Consider the following 19,908-nt stretch of genomic DNA (forward strand, 5'->3'; position numbering starts at 1 on the left):
AAATAGTCCAGTGTCTTCTTAGGTTTCCTCCCACATGCCAAAAAAAAACAAAAAAACATGCAAGATAATTACATCTTTGTTTGCAAGCTGCCCTGAGGCTGAGAATATAGGCATCCATGGGAAGAGGTGGATGTCACATGATACGGTGATTGAGAGAGAGACTGTGTTAGAGAATGGTTGTGTTTCATTGTGCTAAATTTGCCTTTTCCCAATGCAAATGCTTTGGTAGCTACAATATGTGGTTGAATTACAAAGCATTTTCAATATGTCACCAGCAATTCTCACAAGAATGTGTCACTGCATCATTAAGTGGAGTATGGTACCTCATCAGTTGTGGTATTATGTTTAAGTAATTACGCTAACATAGTGATGCAATGCATCAAGGTGAGCAAGAGGTTTCTCAGTTGAAACGGAGTATGGGAAACTTAAAAGAAAAAATCTATGTGAAATCAGCTGAGTCTGCCAGTGTTTGTGCATTGGCGTAACAACGCCATTGAGTTTAAATATTGCTTTTTAGCACATTAAAATAAAACATTAATGTTGAACTGGCGAGTTTAATAATTCTATTATAATATTCATTTATCACTGTATATTTATTCCTTGGGGTCTGGGTGCACGATGTTAATCATCGAGAAAGTAATATTTTTTTTGCAAGTATCCCTTCATCTAAAATGCATAAGCATAGAAACTAAAATCCTCATAAATTTTGTATGTCCATTACACAATCTGCAACAATGCAAGTCCTAGCTTGTATGATGTCAACCAGAGTAGATATTATTTACTGCTTCTACATAGTTACTGGGTACAGTTTTTTGCCTTCATCAAGTTGGTAATGAACAGACATGTAAACCAGTTTAATACAGTGGGTTTTAAGTCAGATTTGGAGACAAAAAATGTCCTAATATTCCATCCACAATTCTATCTTCAGTATACCTGTCTACTTAAGCTTTATGATAGTTGGTCGATAAAACAAAAAGTAAAGGAACAAAAAATGACAATGAAGAACATGTGAGAATACCATCACTAGAATTCATAGACAGAAGAAACCCCACACTGTCTTTGTTTGACAAGCTTTCACTTTGTAGATACAGCATGTTGTGCAGGTCCTAAAAGTGGTGATGATTTTTGGTTTCTCTCAGAAGACAGCTGTTTCAGTCGTTCTGTGTAGAATCCATTAAAGTCCAGCCTATGGGGAGTAAAATTTAAATTGTGAATATTTTGAGATACAGTGCAATCAAAAAATAAAATTAAAGTACAAGTGTACAAGGGACAATTTGTGCACGCTGGCACCCTTAATTTTAGGTAGATGTGCCCCATCACTGTCACTAGGTTGTGACCACAAATACAAAAAAATCCTCTGTACACATCCATTATCTATAAAGGGGATTTGTTTCACTCACTGTTAAATCCTTTTCTCATAGTCCCATCATGGCAGCACAGGGCACCCTTGGTTAATACCATCTTCTGTCTAGGAGGTAGGATGGATACTAAAGAATCAGGAGGAGTCTGCTGAGACTCCCCTTCCTGGTATTAACCCCTCCCCTATCAGTTTCCATTAGCACAGCAATCTGATAAGCTGTGAGAAGTACAGTAGTAAGGTAGTCCATAGAGGGCTGGGAACTCCGTGTGATGATATGGCAACTAGGAACGGCATGTCTATGAAGATTTTCATTCATCCAGGTCATGGTATATCTAGTATAAATAAATTTAAAGCAACTGGACTTGTTTGCTAATCATTGAAGATGTTTCACTACTCACCGGAGCAGCTTCTTCAGTTCAACTGACTGGTATGGGAAGTCCTCAGCATATATACTCTTCCACTAATCCAATCACAATGGCACTTTGTAACTCTTCAGAAAGGTGACATCTGAAACTCACAGAGATGTGAATGCTGTGGAGTTACTTTGAAAGGATTACCAAAGTATCATGCAACTCTTCAAAGCAGGTGTTAGAGTTGCATGAATGGATGTGTGAAGAGTTCTGAAACTGCTGGGGTACAGATGTTAGAACAGCATTGTATGTAGCAGACAGATGGTGTCGAAGTCCCCCGCCTCTGTTTAGGGATGGCTTCTCCACTTTGACATGAATGGCCTCTTTTACACCTCTTTCAAACCAGCGGTCTTCTTTGTCCAAAATTTGGAAGTTGCTATTTTCAAAGGAGTGTCCCTTGTCTTTTAGGTGTAGAAATACAGCAGAGTCCTGGCCTGTAGTTATCGCCCTCCTATGCTGAGCCATTCTCTTGGAGAGCAGTTGCTTTGTCTCACCAATGTAAAGGTCTGTGCACTCCTCGCTACACTGGACACATGTATACCTACCACAGAGGCTATTGAGACTGTAAGAAATCGACTGCAGAAATATAACACCCTTCTGGCAGGGCCAGAAGGGTGTTATGACTACTGCTGTTGTCTGAAACAGCTGAAGTCTCCTCAATTGCCATGGCTTGGGGGTCTCGGTATCTGGAGTAGTACTGTGGTACTTGGTAGTTGAACTTTGTTGCCATGAGGTCTACTTGTGGAATGCCCTATTGGGCTGTAAGTTGATGGAATACTTCCTTATTTAGAGACCATTCCCCAGGGTCTAATGTATTTCGGCTTAGGAAGTCTGCCTCGTTGTTCAGTTGTCCTGGCAATCATTGCCCAAGAGAGGATCTTCGAGACTTCTCTCCATGCCATTTTGCTGTATGTGACGCCCTGGTGATTGATATATGCAAAAGCAGTTTTGTTGTCTGGCTTGATTTTTACCGGCTGGCCCCTTAAGAATACTTTCCAGTGTTTTAGTGTGAGTGCTACGGCTCTGAGCTCTAGAATGTTGATGTGAAGTTTGGTTTCCTGAGTTGACCATAGTCCTTGTACGTTCCTGTGAGCATATACACCTCCCCATCCAGAGAGGCTGGTGCCTGTGGTCACGATGTGCCAGGTCTGGATGGAACAGAGCTTTCTGTTCCTTGCACCACCACCGCAGAGAATCTCTTGAGTCCTGTGACAGAGTGATGGAGGTTTCAAGATTGTGATGGACTTGATGCCCTTTTCTTATGAACTCTAATTGCTGAGTCCTCATATGAAATTGAGCAAAGGACACTGTCTCTATAGAAGAGGTCATCAATCCTAGAAGTCTCATGCAGCTTCTGACTCTTATTCTTGGCTGATTTGCTGACTCTTTCGCTGCGGTCATTAGGTTGATTCGTTTTTCTGCTGTTAGGAACACTGTGTTGGAAGGAATCAAACTGTACTTGATTTGGATGGATGCTCCTCTAGTACTTGTATGCATCGCTGTGTGTCTGTCATGGAGGCAGATAGGCCAAATATTGACCAAAATATTGTCTAGGTAGGGTATTATGCAGAGGTATTGTTGTCTCATATGTGCTACTAGTGCTTCCATCATATTTGTGAATACCCAGGGGACTGTTGCTAGTCCGAATGGTAGTGCTTGGAATTGGTAGTGTTGTTCTCCAATAGCGAATCTGAGATACTGTTGGTGGTTTACGTGGATTGGGACGTGAAGGTACGCGTCCTTCAGGTGGAATATGGAAGTGAAAAAATCTCCTCTTTCCACATTTGAGATGACTGATCTCAGAGACTCCATTTTGAAGGAATGAACTTGGAGATATGTGTTGAGTCTCTTGAGATCCAGTACCAGGCACAAGGATCCATCCTTCTAGGGGATTAGGAAGAGGTTTAAGAACACCTGTGTTGGATTGAAGCAACTGTCTCACTGTGCCCATTAATGCTTCTCTTCTTGTGGCAGATGCTGGGATCTTTGAAAGTAGGAAGCACATTGGGAATGTATTCTGAAACTGTAGGCTGTAGCCTTCCAAGACGATGTTGTGGATCCATGTATCCGAGGTATGATGTAGCCAGGTCCCCCGGAAGTTCAGTAGGCATCTGCCGACAGCCTCCTCTGTTCCGAAAGGGGCTGAGGTTTCATTGATCCTGTTTGTCTTGAGAGCCCTTGGTAGGTTTGAATTGTAGGAATGTTGTGTTGTGTTGATCACCTTTCGAACTTTCAACTTTGTTTGTGTATATGATGTCCTGGGTTTCTTATCCTGAGGGAGAAAGTTACTTTTTCCTAAGATCTTATTGATCAGTGAATCTAACTCAGTTCCAAAGAGGGAGGTACCCAAGAATGGGAGTGCAAAGAGATTCTTTTTGGAAGCTTGGTCAGCACTCCATGTTTTTAAACATAGAGCGTATCTGGCACTTACGGAGAGGGTCGATGCTTTGGCTACTAATTGGAGCATGTCCATGGAGGCATCACACAGAAAGTGTACTGCATTTAAGATTTTTTGAGATCAGCTCTCTGTTAGGCTCTGTTTGTAAGGGGGTGGCTAAGGCCTCTTCCAACTACAGTACCATGGTCCGAGCTACGCATGCTGATGCTATGGTAGGTTTGAAGGCCGTTGCCACGGTAGAGAATATGTTCTACAGTAGATTTTCTGCTTTGTGATCCATGGGGTCTTTAAATGACATGCCATCCTCAAGGAGTATTGTGGTGCACTTTGCACCTTCCAGGGCATCCAGCTTAGGGATTCTCATGTACCGGGAAATTCTTTTGTTTCTTTAGTGTGGTACCGAAAAACCAGTGTTTTGGTTTCCTTGTGTTCTTCCTGGATACCTAAAGTCTGGAACATATCTGAGAGTAATGCCTGTACCTCCTCTGTTTGAGATTTTTGTGTGGTCTCTGACACTTGTGGGGGTGCTTCTGAGTCCTCCCAGTCACTTTTGTCCTCTGATAAGGCTGCTTCATCCTCTCCTGAGGAAGGATCAATGTCCTCCTCCTAGGGATGTTGCTTTTGAGGTAGAAGGAGCCTGTTGTACTTGCAGATTTGCAAGTTTTTCTATGGAGGCGAACATGGTCAGCAGGGATGCCTGAAAGGGCTGGAACCATTCAGGTATCTGTAAAAATGTTGGCTCTTTGGCCTGTTTAGTGTCATTCTTGCCCTTCTTGGCATTCTGCACTGGTTGTTTGGCCCTGGGTCTTTTGCTTGGTTGTTAGAACCAAGTTTTGCTGTGAATTTGGCTCTTGTTTCTGACTTTGCAGTTATGTGGATGGGTCTGATGTCATGTTAGGCATTTGAGTAATAAGAAGAGATAAGAGAGAAAATGCGCAAAAGGGATAGTATGAAGAGAAGAAGCAAACTGAGCGTTAAGCCGTCTGTCAAGACTGCTGTGCTCTGAACTAACTTGCCTTCCCGAGTTATGTGGTACCCTAGGCTTGCCCCAGCTACTCTGAGTCTGCCGTTTTGTTCTGTAGATGCGGCTCTGTATTAGTGGCACTGTAACTTCCTGTGCTGAGTGGAACTTTAAGCACCGTACTTTATTGATTTCCCTCCGGGCTGCCGAACTTGCATGATTGCAGCGGAGATTTTCTTTTTTTTATAAGGTCCCCCAGGTAGCGTAGCTGCGTGCCTGAAGGGGGTTGATTCGGCTTCCCTGGATCTGTCGGCAGCGTTGGGGGGCATGCCTATGAATGGGTTTAAAGCAGCGCTATAGCATGCCTATCCCCATGGACAGGGTATTGGTAAAAACATCCACTACAAGTGTAATAGGGATTTACTTCAGTAAAACTTAATGGCAAAGATATATGGGTACATGTTTCTCACTGTAAAAAGGCAAACATACCTGATAATCATGTTCTACTACTACTTGTACTAATCCTGAGTCTGATAGACCTTACTAACAAGTAAAAGTCACTTTTATGAAGAACCAAAACTTTAGATCACATTGATGAAAAGGATAGCTGAAGAGGCTAATCAAACAAAATGCTGGGTTTGTGGCATAAGACCAACAAACTCAAAAGGACTACCTATGATAGCTTTCCAGATTTCTGTGGATACACCAAAAACTGATAATATAACTGTTATAAGAAGCAGTTAAAAGTATTGGAGATAATTGAAAATTAATGATTGGTCTTAGCATACTCCTACAGGCCCAACAACAAGCAAGTAAACACATGAATTACCCTTCAGAAGAAGGATTAAATAAAACCAATAGTAATTTTAAACAATCAGGTTTATTAACAAAATAAATTTATTTCATTTACTGAATCTAAGATCGAATGATCTATGGTGCAGGAATTGAAAGAAACGCGTCTGGATCTATGTTTAATGATGGCCTAATAACTTTTATGTCTCCATACTACTTTGTATGTAGACATAGTAAATGGGCCTATGCTTGGTTACCTGAGAATAGCTAAGGCTTCTTGTACTATTGCTACTCTAGCTCCAGCTATGGCTATTGTAGATGAAAATTATTTAACAGCAAATAAATTCCTGTTGCCCATTACAATTTATACAATTATTTACTGTTGCAGACTATGCATTGGCATGGTTTCCTTCTTATAGGTGCATTGGTGTTACTTTGGATAGGTAGAACTTGATGGTCTTTTTCAACCTGACCTCTAGATACAGACGCTCAAATTCATTTTTCTCCCTCCTCACTTCCCTTATGAAGGTCAAAGAGTTGTCTACTGTGCGGAGTGATTTTAATTGGAGCAGGAAGTGCATGGTCTATGGCTTTTTCTATTGCTCTGCTCTTTGCACTCTAGCACCATCTAGGGGCAGGATTTAACACTCAAATATGGTGTCTGGACATGGCAAGCCAAAAGGTAAAAACTTGCTTTCTGCATCTGTGTATATACAACACATTGTACATACAAATTGACCAAAATAAATGAAAAACAGGACTAGACCAAGAGATGCACATATTTGGCACACCTTGCACCAGACAAGCTAAACTATACATCATGCATCTCTATCCATACTGGCTGAACTAATACAATAACACCAGTATTCTTCATTTCTTTTAAATTGCCATACACTAACATAAGTAGAAGCCAAGGATTTGGCTACAAGCAAACTTTACAACTCTGAATTTCTACTGCTACCATATGACACAAAATGCTGCATTTATTGCTGTAAAATTAGGTATAAAGTTTTTGTTTTCAGTACGTGTATACGCTTACCTGTATATTATGTTTATCATGCTATGCTCACAATCACTCGTGCTATACATGCTCAATTTGTCCAACAGGTCCATGAGATGGGCTGAGAAATTGATGTCAAAGTTGTTTATAGTAGATTCAAATCCAAATGAAGAAGGGAATGCATCAATGTGTTCTTCAAAGTACTATGAGAATAAAATTAGCATTAGTGGAAGATTAATCTCTGATTTTCTGGTTTTCTCTGTTCCTTACCTTTGAGGTGAGCTTCTTTTTCAAGGCTTCTTCTGTTCTTTCACATTGTGTAGGGGGACCCATCATAGTTCCATGTTCCAAAGTAAGATTTTCCATTTCTGTCTGTACCTGCATGCTCTGTGTAAATCTCTAAGGTGGTAAAAAAAAAAAAAATGTCACCGGAACTTATTAAAATATATGCCCAATTTCCCTCATGCTGCCCTGATATCTATTTAATTTTATAAACCAGCCAGACATTTTTTATCTTTGGTTATATAAGTGGGTACACAACAGAAATAATAAATAAGTATGACTAACACAGATATAAACTGTAAATAGGCATGAAATCTCTAAAAAAAATGATATGGAAATGAAATGTGTTTACTGATTCACAAAAATCTTAGCTGGTAAAATGGACACAATTCTGGCTTGCGAACTATCTGCAAAGCATTTGAATGTTCTCCCCATGTCTGTGGGGTACTATGCTTTCCTTCTCACACTCCAGGAACATACAGGCAGGTTAACTGACTACTAAATAACATTTCCCCACTGTGCTATATAAATACTAGGAAATAAATAATGACTGGGATGTACATATAGACAGCTATTTTTTGTTTCAGAGGGATAGGGGAAATAGAAACTGATGAACATAAAGGAAAAAGTTGTAGAAAATAATGATGTGTTGAACTTTTCATAATGGGTAAGGATATAGGCAAGTTACTTGTAAGTTGCAAACAGTAAAGGATGCTATAGTTTGAGGAAAGTCATAACAATGAAGGATTTTTTATTTACCAGCAACACTAATGGGAACAAGTTAATAAATGTGATGCATGAAAATGTTATGTCACAGATTGTCGAGGACCTGACCAGAAATTATGCTATAATGGATAAAGTGATTTATAACAACCCAGAGCAAATTACAAATTTATTAGTACTTAAACACTTAGGTAATAGCAACCATAATATCAAAAGTATGGGATCTGTTATCCAGAAAGCCTTCATATTAATCAAATAATTCAAGTTTTTAAAAATAATTTGCTTTTTATACTCTGTAATAATAGAACAGCACATTGTACTTTATCCCAACCAAGTTATAATTAGTTCTTTGGCTTCAATTAATGTTTAAATTATTTTTTAGTAGACTTGAGGTATGCAATGCAAATTACAGAAAGATCCCTTATCTGGAAAACCCCAGGTTCAGAATATTCTTGATAACAGGTCCCATACATGTATATCATTTAATCCTTGTTGTAAAAAAACATACATAGATTGGGTCAACAAAGATGAGAACATTTCAGAACAGCAAACTTTAGCACCTTAAACCTATTATTATAACATACATATTGGGACATGATGTTTTCATCTTAAACACAAAAAAAATGGCTGACATTTCAAGTGATATCAAACCATTACTGTTTTAAATATATCCCCTAAGAAAAATATAAGAACTACCCTATTTGGAAAACCAGATGAATGAAGAAAAAGTAATTTCTATGTATTCTTTTAAGACGTATAAATTCTGCAAGTGTTGTAAGACATCAGTCAAGAAGCAGGGGTTTTATAAGCCCCTGGCCAAACTGAGGTGGCTTTTCCTTTGCCACCCCTGCAGTTACCTTCAGGAGCTCTGAGGAAGGTAACGCAGGGGGAAGGGTGTTGGATCACTAACGCAGAGAGCCGTAATTCCAGCTCCTAAAGTTCCAGGAGTAGCTTTTTGTCACCCCTGTTAACTTGTGGGGCACTGCTGCCTGAGTAAAGTTTCTCAACTTACCTCATGGTAGCTGTGCTCCTATCAAAAAGGCCAAGATAGTAAGTAAGAAACAAATTGCTTCTTAAAGTCTATTGCCAAAATGTTTTTAGGTATATAGACTGAAATAAGAAGGTTGAGATGGAAATATTTTTGTTAAAGGACAAGTCAACCCCCAAAATATATTTTTGCCTAATAAAAGAAAACATAATTCTAAGCAACTTTTCAATATAACAACTTATTAAAAAATATTAGTGCTTTAAAAGTTGTTTGAAAATGTAATTGCTATAGAAAACAGCATTTGCTGAACTCCTGGTTCTTACTTTTAAAACAATGTTGCAAGTGCCAGGCTCCTCCAGCAGGACAGGTCTGTAAAATCTGCTGGCTTGTGTTACATTGTTTCAAACCCCAGAGCCACCAGGGCAGAGTATAGAAAAGGACTGTCAGACACTGCTTTTAATATACAAATAACTAAAAACACATTACAAATACTGTATATAATGAATGTATTTTGCAAAGTTGCTTAGAATCATATTTTATTTTATTAGGCAAAAATAATTTTTGGGGTTGACATGTCCTTTTAAGGGAACTCTGAAAAAGCATATATGGTAAATTGATTATTTTCCCTAATGTATACAATAGAATAATCGTAGTTATAAAACACACTCAAGTTCAAGTATGTGTAGCTCTGCTAAAATAATGGCTGACACAGGATATGGTATTCAACTTGGCAAATATAGTTCTGTAAATTTGACATCTAAGGTGGGAAGTTGTTTAAAGATTTGTTATGGGATCCAATTCTACATCATACTCTGGAGAATATTATTATATGTAGTAATCAGCATGGCTTTATTAGGGACAAATAATTTCAAACAAATAGAGAAATGTATTTTACTAACCGTAATTTCTATTTCCCTGGTCGTACTCCATATCAGCACTATCTGGGATATCCCCACCCCCATGCCCCATCAGAAGGATCCTCCCCAAAGCTTTAAAAGCCACCCCCACCCCCTCTATGGCGTCTTTGTTACGAGCTTTAAGACTACCATTGCATAAGGGATGGGAACATGCTGATATGGAGTACTCCCAGGAAAGGAAAATCACGGTAAGTATGATACAATTTTCCCTTTTCCAAGTCACCTTCCATGGCAGCATTCACCAACATGAGTTTTTCCCGCCCCAGAGGTCACTGGACAGGAAAGGGTTAACATAATTATCCTATAAGACTGCCCCCCACCACCTGCCCCATTCGTCTCTGTATCCTAGCCTCGGAAGGGGGGGAGGTTGGTGAATGCTGCCATGCAAGGTGACTTGGAAATAGAAATTATGGGAAGTAAAATAAATTTGTTTATTTCCCAAGCCACCCATGGCAACAATCACCAACATGAGAACTACCAAAGCTAGAAAGGAATGGAGGGACCAAGACTGATGCTGAATTTTTATTTTGTACACAACACAGCCTGTAAGACTTTCCACCCAAATCTAGCCTCTTGGGACAACAAAACATTCATCTTATTGTGTCTGATGAATGTATGCAAGGACGACCAACCTGGCAAATTGCAGCTGGCGGAGCCCTGGCTTCTGCTGCCCAGGAGGTAGCCAATGCTCTGGTGGAATGAGCATTTAAGTTCCTGGGTACCTCTCTGTCTGCCTTCTAATAAGCTAGAACAATGCAGTCAATAATCCATCGACTGATGGTCGCCTTTGACGGTGCCAGACCTCTTCTCGGGCCTCTAGGAATAACGAATAACCTCTCCATTTTCCGCCAAGCCTTTGTGCGGTCCAGATAATAAGATACAGTGCAGACCAAATCCAGGGAATGCCATTCATGTTCCCGTTCGGTTTTTGGACAAAATGATGGCAAAGTAATTTCTAAGTCAAAATGAACCTGTGACATAACCTTCGGCAGAAATTCAAAAGCTGGCTTCAAAGTAACCTTGTCTGGAAGTAAAAGCGTGTCAGGCTCCCTCGCTGAAAGGGAATGATTTCACCTCAAAACCTCAAGCGCAAATGGAGCTGCTGTTAACACTTTCAGGACTAGAGGCAAGTCCCAAGTCTCATTAAAGAACCGGATCACTAGTGGTTCTTCGGCCCAAACCCTATAAGTCAGTGCCAACTGCGCAGGGACTTGACCTCTCAAGATACTGAGCTTCTTTTGGAACGCCGAAAAGAGAAACTTAACCGTAGAGGTTGCACATGGATCAAAATCATCAGCAAATTTAGTGAAACGAGACCACACGTGATAATACTGCATAGAGGTAGAGATGGAACTGGACCCTGTATTAGAAGATTCCACAGAATAGGTAACCTCATCGGCGACTCAACTGCCATCTGTCTCAGTAGAGGAAACCAAGGTCGCCTTGGCCAGAAGGGAATTACAGCAATCATCAGGGCTTCTTCTAGGCCTATCTTCCTAAGCACCCTCCAAATCATGGGAAAGGGTGGAAAAACATATCCAAAAGTCCCTTTCCAATTCTGGGCCAGAACATCCACTCCACCAGCCTCCCATGAGTTAAGTATATATTTAAATGCTGCAGTGATGGAGGGAATAATTTCAGAGGATTTGTACAATTTACTTTTGGTTGACTATCCGAACATTCCTTATATATATATTTCCTCCCTAAAATTCATAAGAGTATTTTAAACTCTCCGGGGAGATCCATAGTGTCTAATATCGGGTCCCTTTTCCAACCACTAGCTTGCTATGTGGATATGGTCTTACACCACTCTTAACCCACTGTTTATGGGATACTACTCAATTTTTAAATGCAATTGGGGAGACTGTGCCACCTATTGAAGAATTTTTGATGTGTTCACTTGACGTGAAGGATTTGTTCACGTCAATTCCCCATAGTGATGGGATTGAGTGTGCACGGATGTACCTGTCCAGAACTAAGTTACCTAATCATAAAATTAATTTTATTTGTGAACTTCTGGAAATGGTATTGGTTAAGAATTATTTTCAGTTTGACAATGAGTTCTATTTGCAGCGTCAAGGCTGCGCGATGGGTGCTAACATGGCACCCATTTATGCTGATATCTTTATGGATTTTATTGAAACCACACATATCTTGGGGGGTGAATATTCTCAGTATATTCATACCTACGTAAGATATGTGGATGATAAATTTTTGATCTGGACAGGTACAGCCAGTAAACTACAGGAATTTGTGGACTATCTTAATAATGTACACCCCAATACTTTGCATTTTTTGGATGTGGATATAATGTACATGAATAATGAATTCGTGACCACTGTTTATAAAAAAAAAACCTACAGATTGAAACAATTTTGTACAATGTATAAGTTTTCATCCTCATGGGTTATTGACTGGCTTACCAAAAAGTAAATTCTTGAGGGTACGCCGGATAACCTCGAATGATGTACTTTATGATATGGAGGCAGAAAAAATGATGTCTAAATTTGTAGAGAAGGGCTACGATGTGGCATCGCTTAGGTTAATTAAGGAGCAAGTGAAAGCTATGCCAAGAGAGGAATTGCTAAAGAAAAGAAAAAAGGATAATAAAAAATGCCAACAACCTGTACTTGTGACTACTTATGATAATAATGCTGGATTGATTAAAAAATCTGTATTAAAATATTGGGGTGTCTTGAAGGCAGATTCCAAAATTGGAAAACTGTTTAATGATCCCCCGATGTTTTCGTACAGAAAAGGAAAAACTGTAGGTGAGTTAGTAAAATCAAAAGTAATTGTCAGGAATATGAATAGAGAAGTAATGGAGAAGGGAGATACTTACCCATGTGCTAATTGTAGCCAATGTAATGGTATTATACGTGGGGATAATGTAATACACCCGCATAATGGCTCTAAAATGCCTATCAAAGGGATTTTTGATTGTACTAGCAAAAATGTGGTGTATTACATTAAATGCCCCTGTGGATTAGGCTATGTAGGCCAGACTAACTGTGCAGTATGGGTGCGATTGAACACAAATCTATGATACGTAATTATAAACCCCCTGTCTCCATGGTTCCGGAAAAAGGAAATGAATTAGTTAAAAAATTGGGAAAGGAGTAAAGAGAAAAAAGAGAAACAACATTAGCTAAACATTTTTTTGAATGTGGCCATCAAGTTTCACAACTTAGGTGGCAAATATTGGAACAGGTCAAAGGAAGAGAAGATTATGATATAAAAAGATGTTTATTGCAAAGGGAATGCTATTGGATCTGGGCATTATGTCCTGCTTCTTATGAACTTTATTGGTAGTTTGTTTCGTGAATTATACATATAAACATTTTTCCCTGCAGATAATTTAATACACATTTGAGGAAGCATACAGAACTACAATGACAGGGAATCCTTTCTTGCTTCAGAGTGAGTTTTGATCTGGTAACTTTTTGTTATCTTTGGAAACAAAATTCAGGTCTTTCAGCATTGGCTACATTTTATAAGGCTAAATGAGATTATGTAACAACAATGAATGTGAAGGATATAGTAAATTGTTTAAGGAGATAATGTTTTTAAGTAAGGTCGATTGAACATGTTTTCATGGATTTTTATGTATTAATTTTTGCAGATCTATTTATATTGTTTGAATTATGCCCTGCTCATGGAGGTTTCACTTACGGACACTGAACATTGGGAAGTTTTGTCAATTATGTATAACACTTTTTATTAATGGTTTTTGTGAATTCTGTATTGCACAATTTTGAAAAGTTTTTTAGAGTGTTTTAATGGTTAATAGACTAATCATACAATTATATATGCTAATGTTGTGACTATTTAATCATGTGCACTGGTGTGTGTCTGTATGCCTGACAAAGGGGTACGCCCCGGAACATTGCTTTTTGAATAAACACACAGGGGCTAAGCCCCGCTTGCACTTTACTTGTCGTGCTGGCTGAAATAATTTTCACTGGGTCAACAACAGCCAATCCGATTTCACCTATAGACTGCATACATTTAAATTTAAACTGCTGCCATTTTTTTTTAACCTATTGATTATCAATGGGGAAATTCAACCTGGGCCATTCCCACAGTATTAACACCAGGGTCACTAGGGGACTGCATTTTTAGGTATTAAAAAGTGGGTGGAGGCACTAAAAGCCAATCATACTTCACCTATTGAAATTTTTTTGGTTTAAATTTAAAATGCTGCCTTTCTCACACTAATTATGTCAGGGTTCCCAAACTTTGCACAGCCAATCCATTTCTACCCATTAAATTTCTTTGGTTTATATTTAAACTGCTGCCATTATTTAAGTATTAATTCCAGGGTTGTTAAACTTTCCAAAGTTAGTCACTGGGTATTTGCCGTTCAAAGCTAGAAAAAGTGGGCGGAGCCACCAACAGCTTAACACATTTCACCTATTTTCTTTCAATGGTGACGTGTAAAATGCTGTCACTCCCACAATTTTTATGCAAACTTTGCAAAGTTGGTCCCTGGGGGACTGCAGTTCCAAAAATAGGAAAAGTGGGTTGGGCCACTAACAGCCAATTGGATTTCATCCATTGAATTTTATTGGTTTAAAGTTTAAATGTTGTCATTCTCATGCTATTTATGCCAGGGTGTCCACTGTTTGTCACTGTGTGACTTCAACTCAAGGTTAGAAAAAAGGGGGCACACCCACACCCACCAACCATCAATCACAATTCAACTATTGACTTGAACTGTTGCCGTTCTTATTAATCCTAGGGCCCCTAAACTTTGCAGAGTTAGTTACTGGGTAACTGAAGTGCCAGGTTAGAAAAAGTGGGCCAATCAGATGTCACTTGTTGACTTTCAGTGGGGAAATTCAGACACTATTAAACCCAGGGCCCCCAAACTTTGCAGAGTGGTTTTTACTATGTAACTGTGGCCTAAGTTTAGAAAAAAAAGAAAATGGGCGGAGCCAACAACAGGTCAGATTTCATTCAGTGACATGAACATAAAGTTTGTTCTCAAACATCCCTTTCTAGTTAAAACTTAACTTTTATTCTACACAAACATTTTAGCACAAAAGAAGAAACTAAAACCAGCTATAAATTGACCACAAATAGTCGAGTAATAAAAAGCAGAGTATCTGATCATGCACTTCTGGATAGTGGGTGTATAATAGATCTTACCCATATTGAGAGACACTTCCAGGGCCGCCATCAGAAATCACGGGGCCCCTCACAACGAAAATTTCCTGTAAAAACAATCAATGCACCAGAGGCCACTCCTTTAGATTAGAGGAACGGAGCTTCCAGCATAGGTGCTTTTTCACGGTGAAGGCAGTGAGGTTCCTTAGTGATGCTGTAATGGCAGATTCTGTTAATGCCTTTAAAGAATAAGTAAACCTTTTTTTTATATTAGTAAAATTACTCTAAACAGCCTCCAGAATTACCTACCTTTATCCCAGCATTCTGTCTGACCTGGTTCCTCAGTTAGAAGTTGATCGTTTCAGAGTGAAGCCCAGCCCCACTTCCTGTTCAGGTCACTTATCAAAAAAAACCCAAAACCCTGCTAATGAACAGACTGGCTCCTGCTGCCTCCAGGCATGCCCAGAAGGCTCCCCAGGTCGATTACAGTAGTCAAATTGAAGAGAGAACTGAACAGGAAGTGGGGGCGGGGCTTCACTCTGCACAAGGAGAAGAAACTTCTAACTGAGGAACCAGGTCAGAGAGAATGCTGGGACAAAGGTAGGTAATTCTGGAGGCTGTTTAGGGTAATTTTACTGATAGAAAAAGGTTTATTTATTCTTTAAGAGGGGCTTGGATGAGTTCTTGAAGAAGCATAGTATCCAAGGCTATTGTGATACTAATATCATGTATAGTTTATGTATGTGTTGGTACAATGAGGAGTGCTGGAGAGGCTGGCAGGCAACAGTAACTGTTACAAATGTGGTGGAACTGACTGATGTGCCATCATGATCCATGTTTTTACTCTTAAGAAATGACTTCAAACAGAAAACAACCAGAACACCAGAAAACAATTTTTAAACATCACCCCGAATGCATAGATGTGACCATGTGGCAATCTAAAATCCTAATCTGTCCTGACAGCTACAGTTAAAATTATCACAGGGAAATAGAAATGAAAACCTTTTACATTACTTTCTGTCAAATTCACATTGCAAAGTTGCTTGGAATTATGCTTTCTTTTATTAGGCAAAAAAATATTTTTGGGGTTGACATGTCCTTTAAGATACCAAAGACCCCGGGACTATAAAAGTTATGCACCCTCTTGAATACTAAATAATCAGATTGCAATACATGGCAGAAGCAGGAACTGTCTTTGTTGGGTAGAATAGCAACAACTATTTAGAACAATAGAGTTTACCATATCCCATACCTAGTAATATCTAAAAGACCATTAATACAGTACTAGAGAAATTTGCAAAGGGTATACAACCCTAAGCGGACATTAGGACCCTTTAATCTAGTTCAGATGGGCTAGAAGTACCTTATATTGCCCAATAACATTAGACATCCATCCATGAAAATGTAATCTGAATGAACAGCGATCCAGGTTAGAGGAAACTTGTTGATTTAGAAAATGTTTTTTTATCCAGTAACAATTGCTGATGTTTTATGGATACCAGCATCTAAACTTTGACCGAACAATTGCCCAAAGACTCCTAAGTTTGGGGAGGTTCCCTCTGTGTTAACCCCCTTAACTGCTTCAAAGTATCACATCCCTGAAATCAACATTCTGGAGCTCACATCAAAAGGAATAAAAACGTTATGAGATCTATATTTTGCCACCACCCTGAGACCTTTCAAGCATCACAGCAAGAACAATGCCATATACACAAGACATGATGGAATATCCCTGTAGAAAAAGTAGATATGGGAAAGGTTTGCTGTCCAACTTCTACAAACTACAGTAGATATCGACTATGAACTTATCTATAAGATCAAATAGGAGCAAGAGTTAACATTTCTTTTCTGACAAATGTCAGCAACCAAGGGAGCTACTAGATGCACACTTTGCATAGAACCTAGTAGAAAGTTATTATTTCTTTGACATTAACACCCACCAATAAAAAAACAACAAACTGGATTACAATGAGGAGTGCTGGAGAGGCTGGCAGGCAACAGTAACTGTTACATATGTGGTGGAACTGACTGATGTGCCATCATGATCCATGTTTTTACTCTTAAGAAATGACTTCAAACAGAAAACAACCAGAACACCAGAAAACAATTTTTAAACATCACCCCGAATGCATAGATGTGACCTTGTGGCAATCTAAAATCCTAATCTGTCCTGACAGCTACAGTTAAAATTATCACAGGGAAATAGAAATGAAATGTGGGCTAGTCACTACCAGAACCTTTTACATTACTTTCTGTCAATGAACAGATAGAAAGAATAGCAGCCACCATTAAGAATAAAATAGATTCTCTTAAAGAAGAAGGAAAGGCTAAGCCACTTGGGGCACCCCCCAGTGATTTTAATCGTTTACCTTTTACCCCGGGCTGGGCTGGATTACTCTAGGGGTAAAAGGTAAGCAGTTAAAGTCACTGGGGGGTGCCTAACAATTTGGCATCCCCAAGTGACTTAGCCTTTTCCTTCTCCTTTAATTTGACAATGCAGCTCTATACAACAGGGGCATGCTTTCTTAAATACAGTAGGTGCACATTAAGCTGCCTGATCCAACTCATTCTTCTTTTTTTGAGAGATACACGAGGATATGATATGATAGGCTTTGCATGAGTATAAATATACCAATGATGCTTTGTTAATTTATCATTTGTTTATTTACTCATATTGACAATCAGTATGTCACAATTGCTATAATGTTTGTCGCACAGTATACTGAAATGCTCATGGTACCAGATGTGACTTATACAAACTTTTAATAAACTTTAATAAGGCAATTTTCTTTAAAGACTATGACAATTATGTCAGTCCAAATATTAATGGACCTGATTTGTAATTTAAAAAGGGGGGAGAAAAAAATAGAATATACACCCAATATTCAGCAGACACAACACCCATGTGTGAGGGCCGTTATGTGCCTCCTATCTCAGTCACAAACACCCATGTGTGAGGTCCGTTATGTGGCTCCTATGTGTGGCATTCACTTACCTGTAAGCAGTTGGTGAACATAACACAGACTGACATGAGCTTGGAGAAGATCTTGAGCAGTTCTGGATTGGTGAGCATGCAGTCCTTCAAGCAATTATCCAAAAAACTGGTATGGTGGCTCAAAACATCATCTATATTAGAGGCCTGTAGGTAAATTTAAATTTTATGAAATATGCTACAGAAGATAGCATTAACATTTGTGTTTTATTAAAGCAGCAATTACCTTTAAATATCACTATGCAATTACAATAACACAAATATACAGTAAATGAGTACTTTAGGGTGTTTCATAAAGCCATTCAGATTACTGATCATGTCATTCTCCAAACCATAATTTTGAACATGATCCCTTAACAAACCTTCAGATAACTTGCCCACCACTGATGTCAAACTTACTGGTCTATAACTGCCAGGCTGAGATCGTAATATAGGAATGACATCATCTTATCTCCAATCCATAGGTACCATTACCAGATTAAAGTGAGTCTGATAATATCAGAAATAGAGGCCTGGCTAGAACTAATCTAAGCTCTCTTGTGTATTCCATCCGGCCCTGGTGCCATGTTACATTAATTTTGAGTATCCCTTTATGTACCATATGCTGCATCAACCACTGACTAGAATGAGCTGAACCAACAGTGCAGCTATCGTGTGGGTCTTAGCACGCTGGCTCCTCCATTGTATACTCTTAAGAAAATAACTTATTTAGCACATTGGCCTTTTTTGTATCAGTTATAACCATATTGTTACCATAATTAAATGGAGCCACATTCTCAACGTGCATATTTTTATTATTATTAATATACTTAAAAAAATGTTTTGGGGTTAGTCATAGCCTCAGCTGCAATGCTCTCCTCGTTTTCTATCTTTGACTTTCAGATTGCCGTTTTCATCACTTGTTATAGTGTATGTATTCATTAAATGCAGCTTTTGAATTGTATAATTTAAATGCTTTCCTTTTTTCCATATTAACTTTTGTACATATTAAAAGTCCCCACAGCTCCTTAAAACACATAAAAATATAAATTGATTTATTGTGGCAAAGTGTAGAGAAGCTTAGCTTGAAAAGATAACCTTTTTTTAGGGTGGCTACCATAATGGCCATGATATGTTGATATTTTGTGTGTATTTTGCACGTGAAAACACTGGACAACAGGACACTGGATTCTGCTACACACAATTACCCAATTAAAGGGGTTGTTCACCGTTGAGTTAATTTTTAGTATGATGTAGAGAGTGATATTCTGATACAATTTGCAACTGGTCTTCATTTTTTATTAATTCAATGTACTTTAGCAACCAAGGAGTGGTTTGAATGAGAGACTAATATTTGAATAGGAGAGGACCTGACTAAAAATATAAGTAATCAGAAAGCAGTCAGCATAACCCACTGGATATCTTCACAACAGTGCATGTTCCCAACCGGTCACCTGTTAATATATAGTAATTGTAGATATATTATTCACCTTTTTATTACTTATCTTTCTAGAAAGACGATTTTGAACAGCACCGCTCTCCTTTTTCAACCTGGGACACACAAATTCTGATCATGTGTAACTGTGACCCTCTAGTAGTTTATTGCCAATAGCAGGAGTAATAATGTCTGAAATGTGCTATAGTAGAAAGTGCATAAATAATTTGGCCATGCGTTAAGGTGGGCCTCCTATCATCAGCAAAAATAAATTGCCTGCACCCTTATAAGCATGCTGTAGTTGTTCACAGACAGAAATAGGGCAAACTCTAAATCCAGTAAAATATTTTTTATATAGCATTTTTATATTCCTGCATACCACACCAACAAGAATTGGAGGCCATTAGGTTACATCCTAATAATTATAGAACCTATGAACCCACTGTTAAGAATTTATTTAGATGGCACTTAATTTTTGATTTGTATTTTTTTTTTGGGTGGTGATTCTTAAAAAAACACCAAACAAAACATGACAGGAACTTGACAAGAACTGCATGTTTTG

The 19,908-nt window shown here is 38.7% G+C and overlaps 1 protein-coding gene and 1 long non-coding RNA gene across 3 annotated transcripts in view; one reads left to right on the forward strand and one right to left on the reverse strand.

The window, feature by feature from the left end:
• Positions 1 to 534: 534 nt before the first annotated feature.
• Positions 535 to 19,908, reverse strand: part of tubgcp2 (tubulin gamma complex associated protein 2) — a 119,699-nt gene continuing 100,325 nt past the window's right edge. For both annotated transcript variants that reach the window (XM_002940307.5, XM_012967068.3), the window contains 4 exons: positions 17,936 to 18,079; positions 7,192 to 7,320; positions 6,961 to 7,124; positions 535 to 1,186 (listed from right to left, as the gene is read on the reverse strand). In XM_002940307.5, the coding sequence (XP_002940353.2) occupies positions 1,075 to 1,186; positions 6,961 to 7,124; positions 7,192 to 7,320; positions 17,936 to 18,079 (549 nt within the window). In that variant the 3' untranslated portion in view covers positions 535 to 1,074. The remainder of the gene's footprint in view (positions 1,187 to 6,960; positions 7,125 to 7,191; positions 7,321 to 17,935; positions 18,080 to 19,908) is intronic.
• On the forward strand, positions 13,162 to 13,764 carry LOC105947794. Its single transcript, XR_004223488.1, has 2 exons — positions 13,162 to 13,251; positions 13,454 to 13,764. It is a non-coding gene; the product is annotated as an uncharacterized LOC105947794 (long non-coding RNA).

The sequence above is a fragment of the Xenopus tropicalis genome, chromosome 7 (genome assembly GCF_000004195.4).
Source record: "Xenopus tropicalis strain Nigerian chromosome 7, UCB_Xtro_10.0, whole genome shotgun sequence".
In the NCBI taxonomy this organism is placed as follows: Eukaryota; Metazoa; Chordata; class Amphibia; order Anura; family Pipidae; genus Xenopus; species Xenopus tropicalis.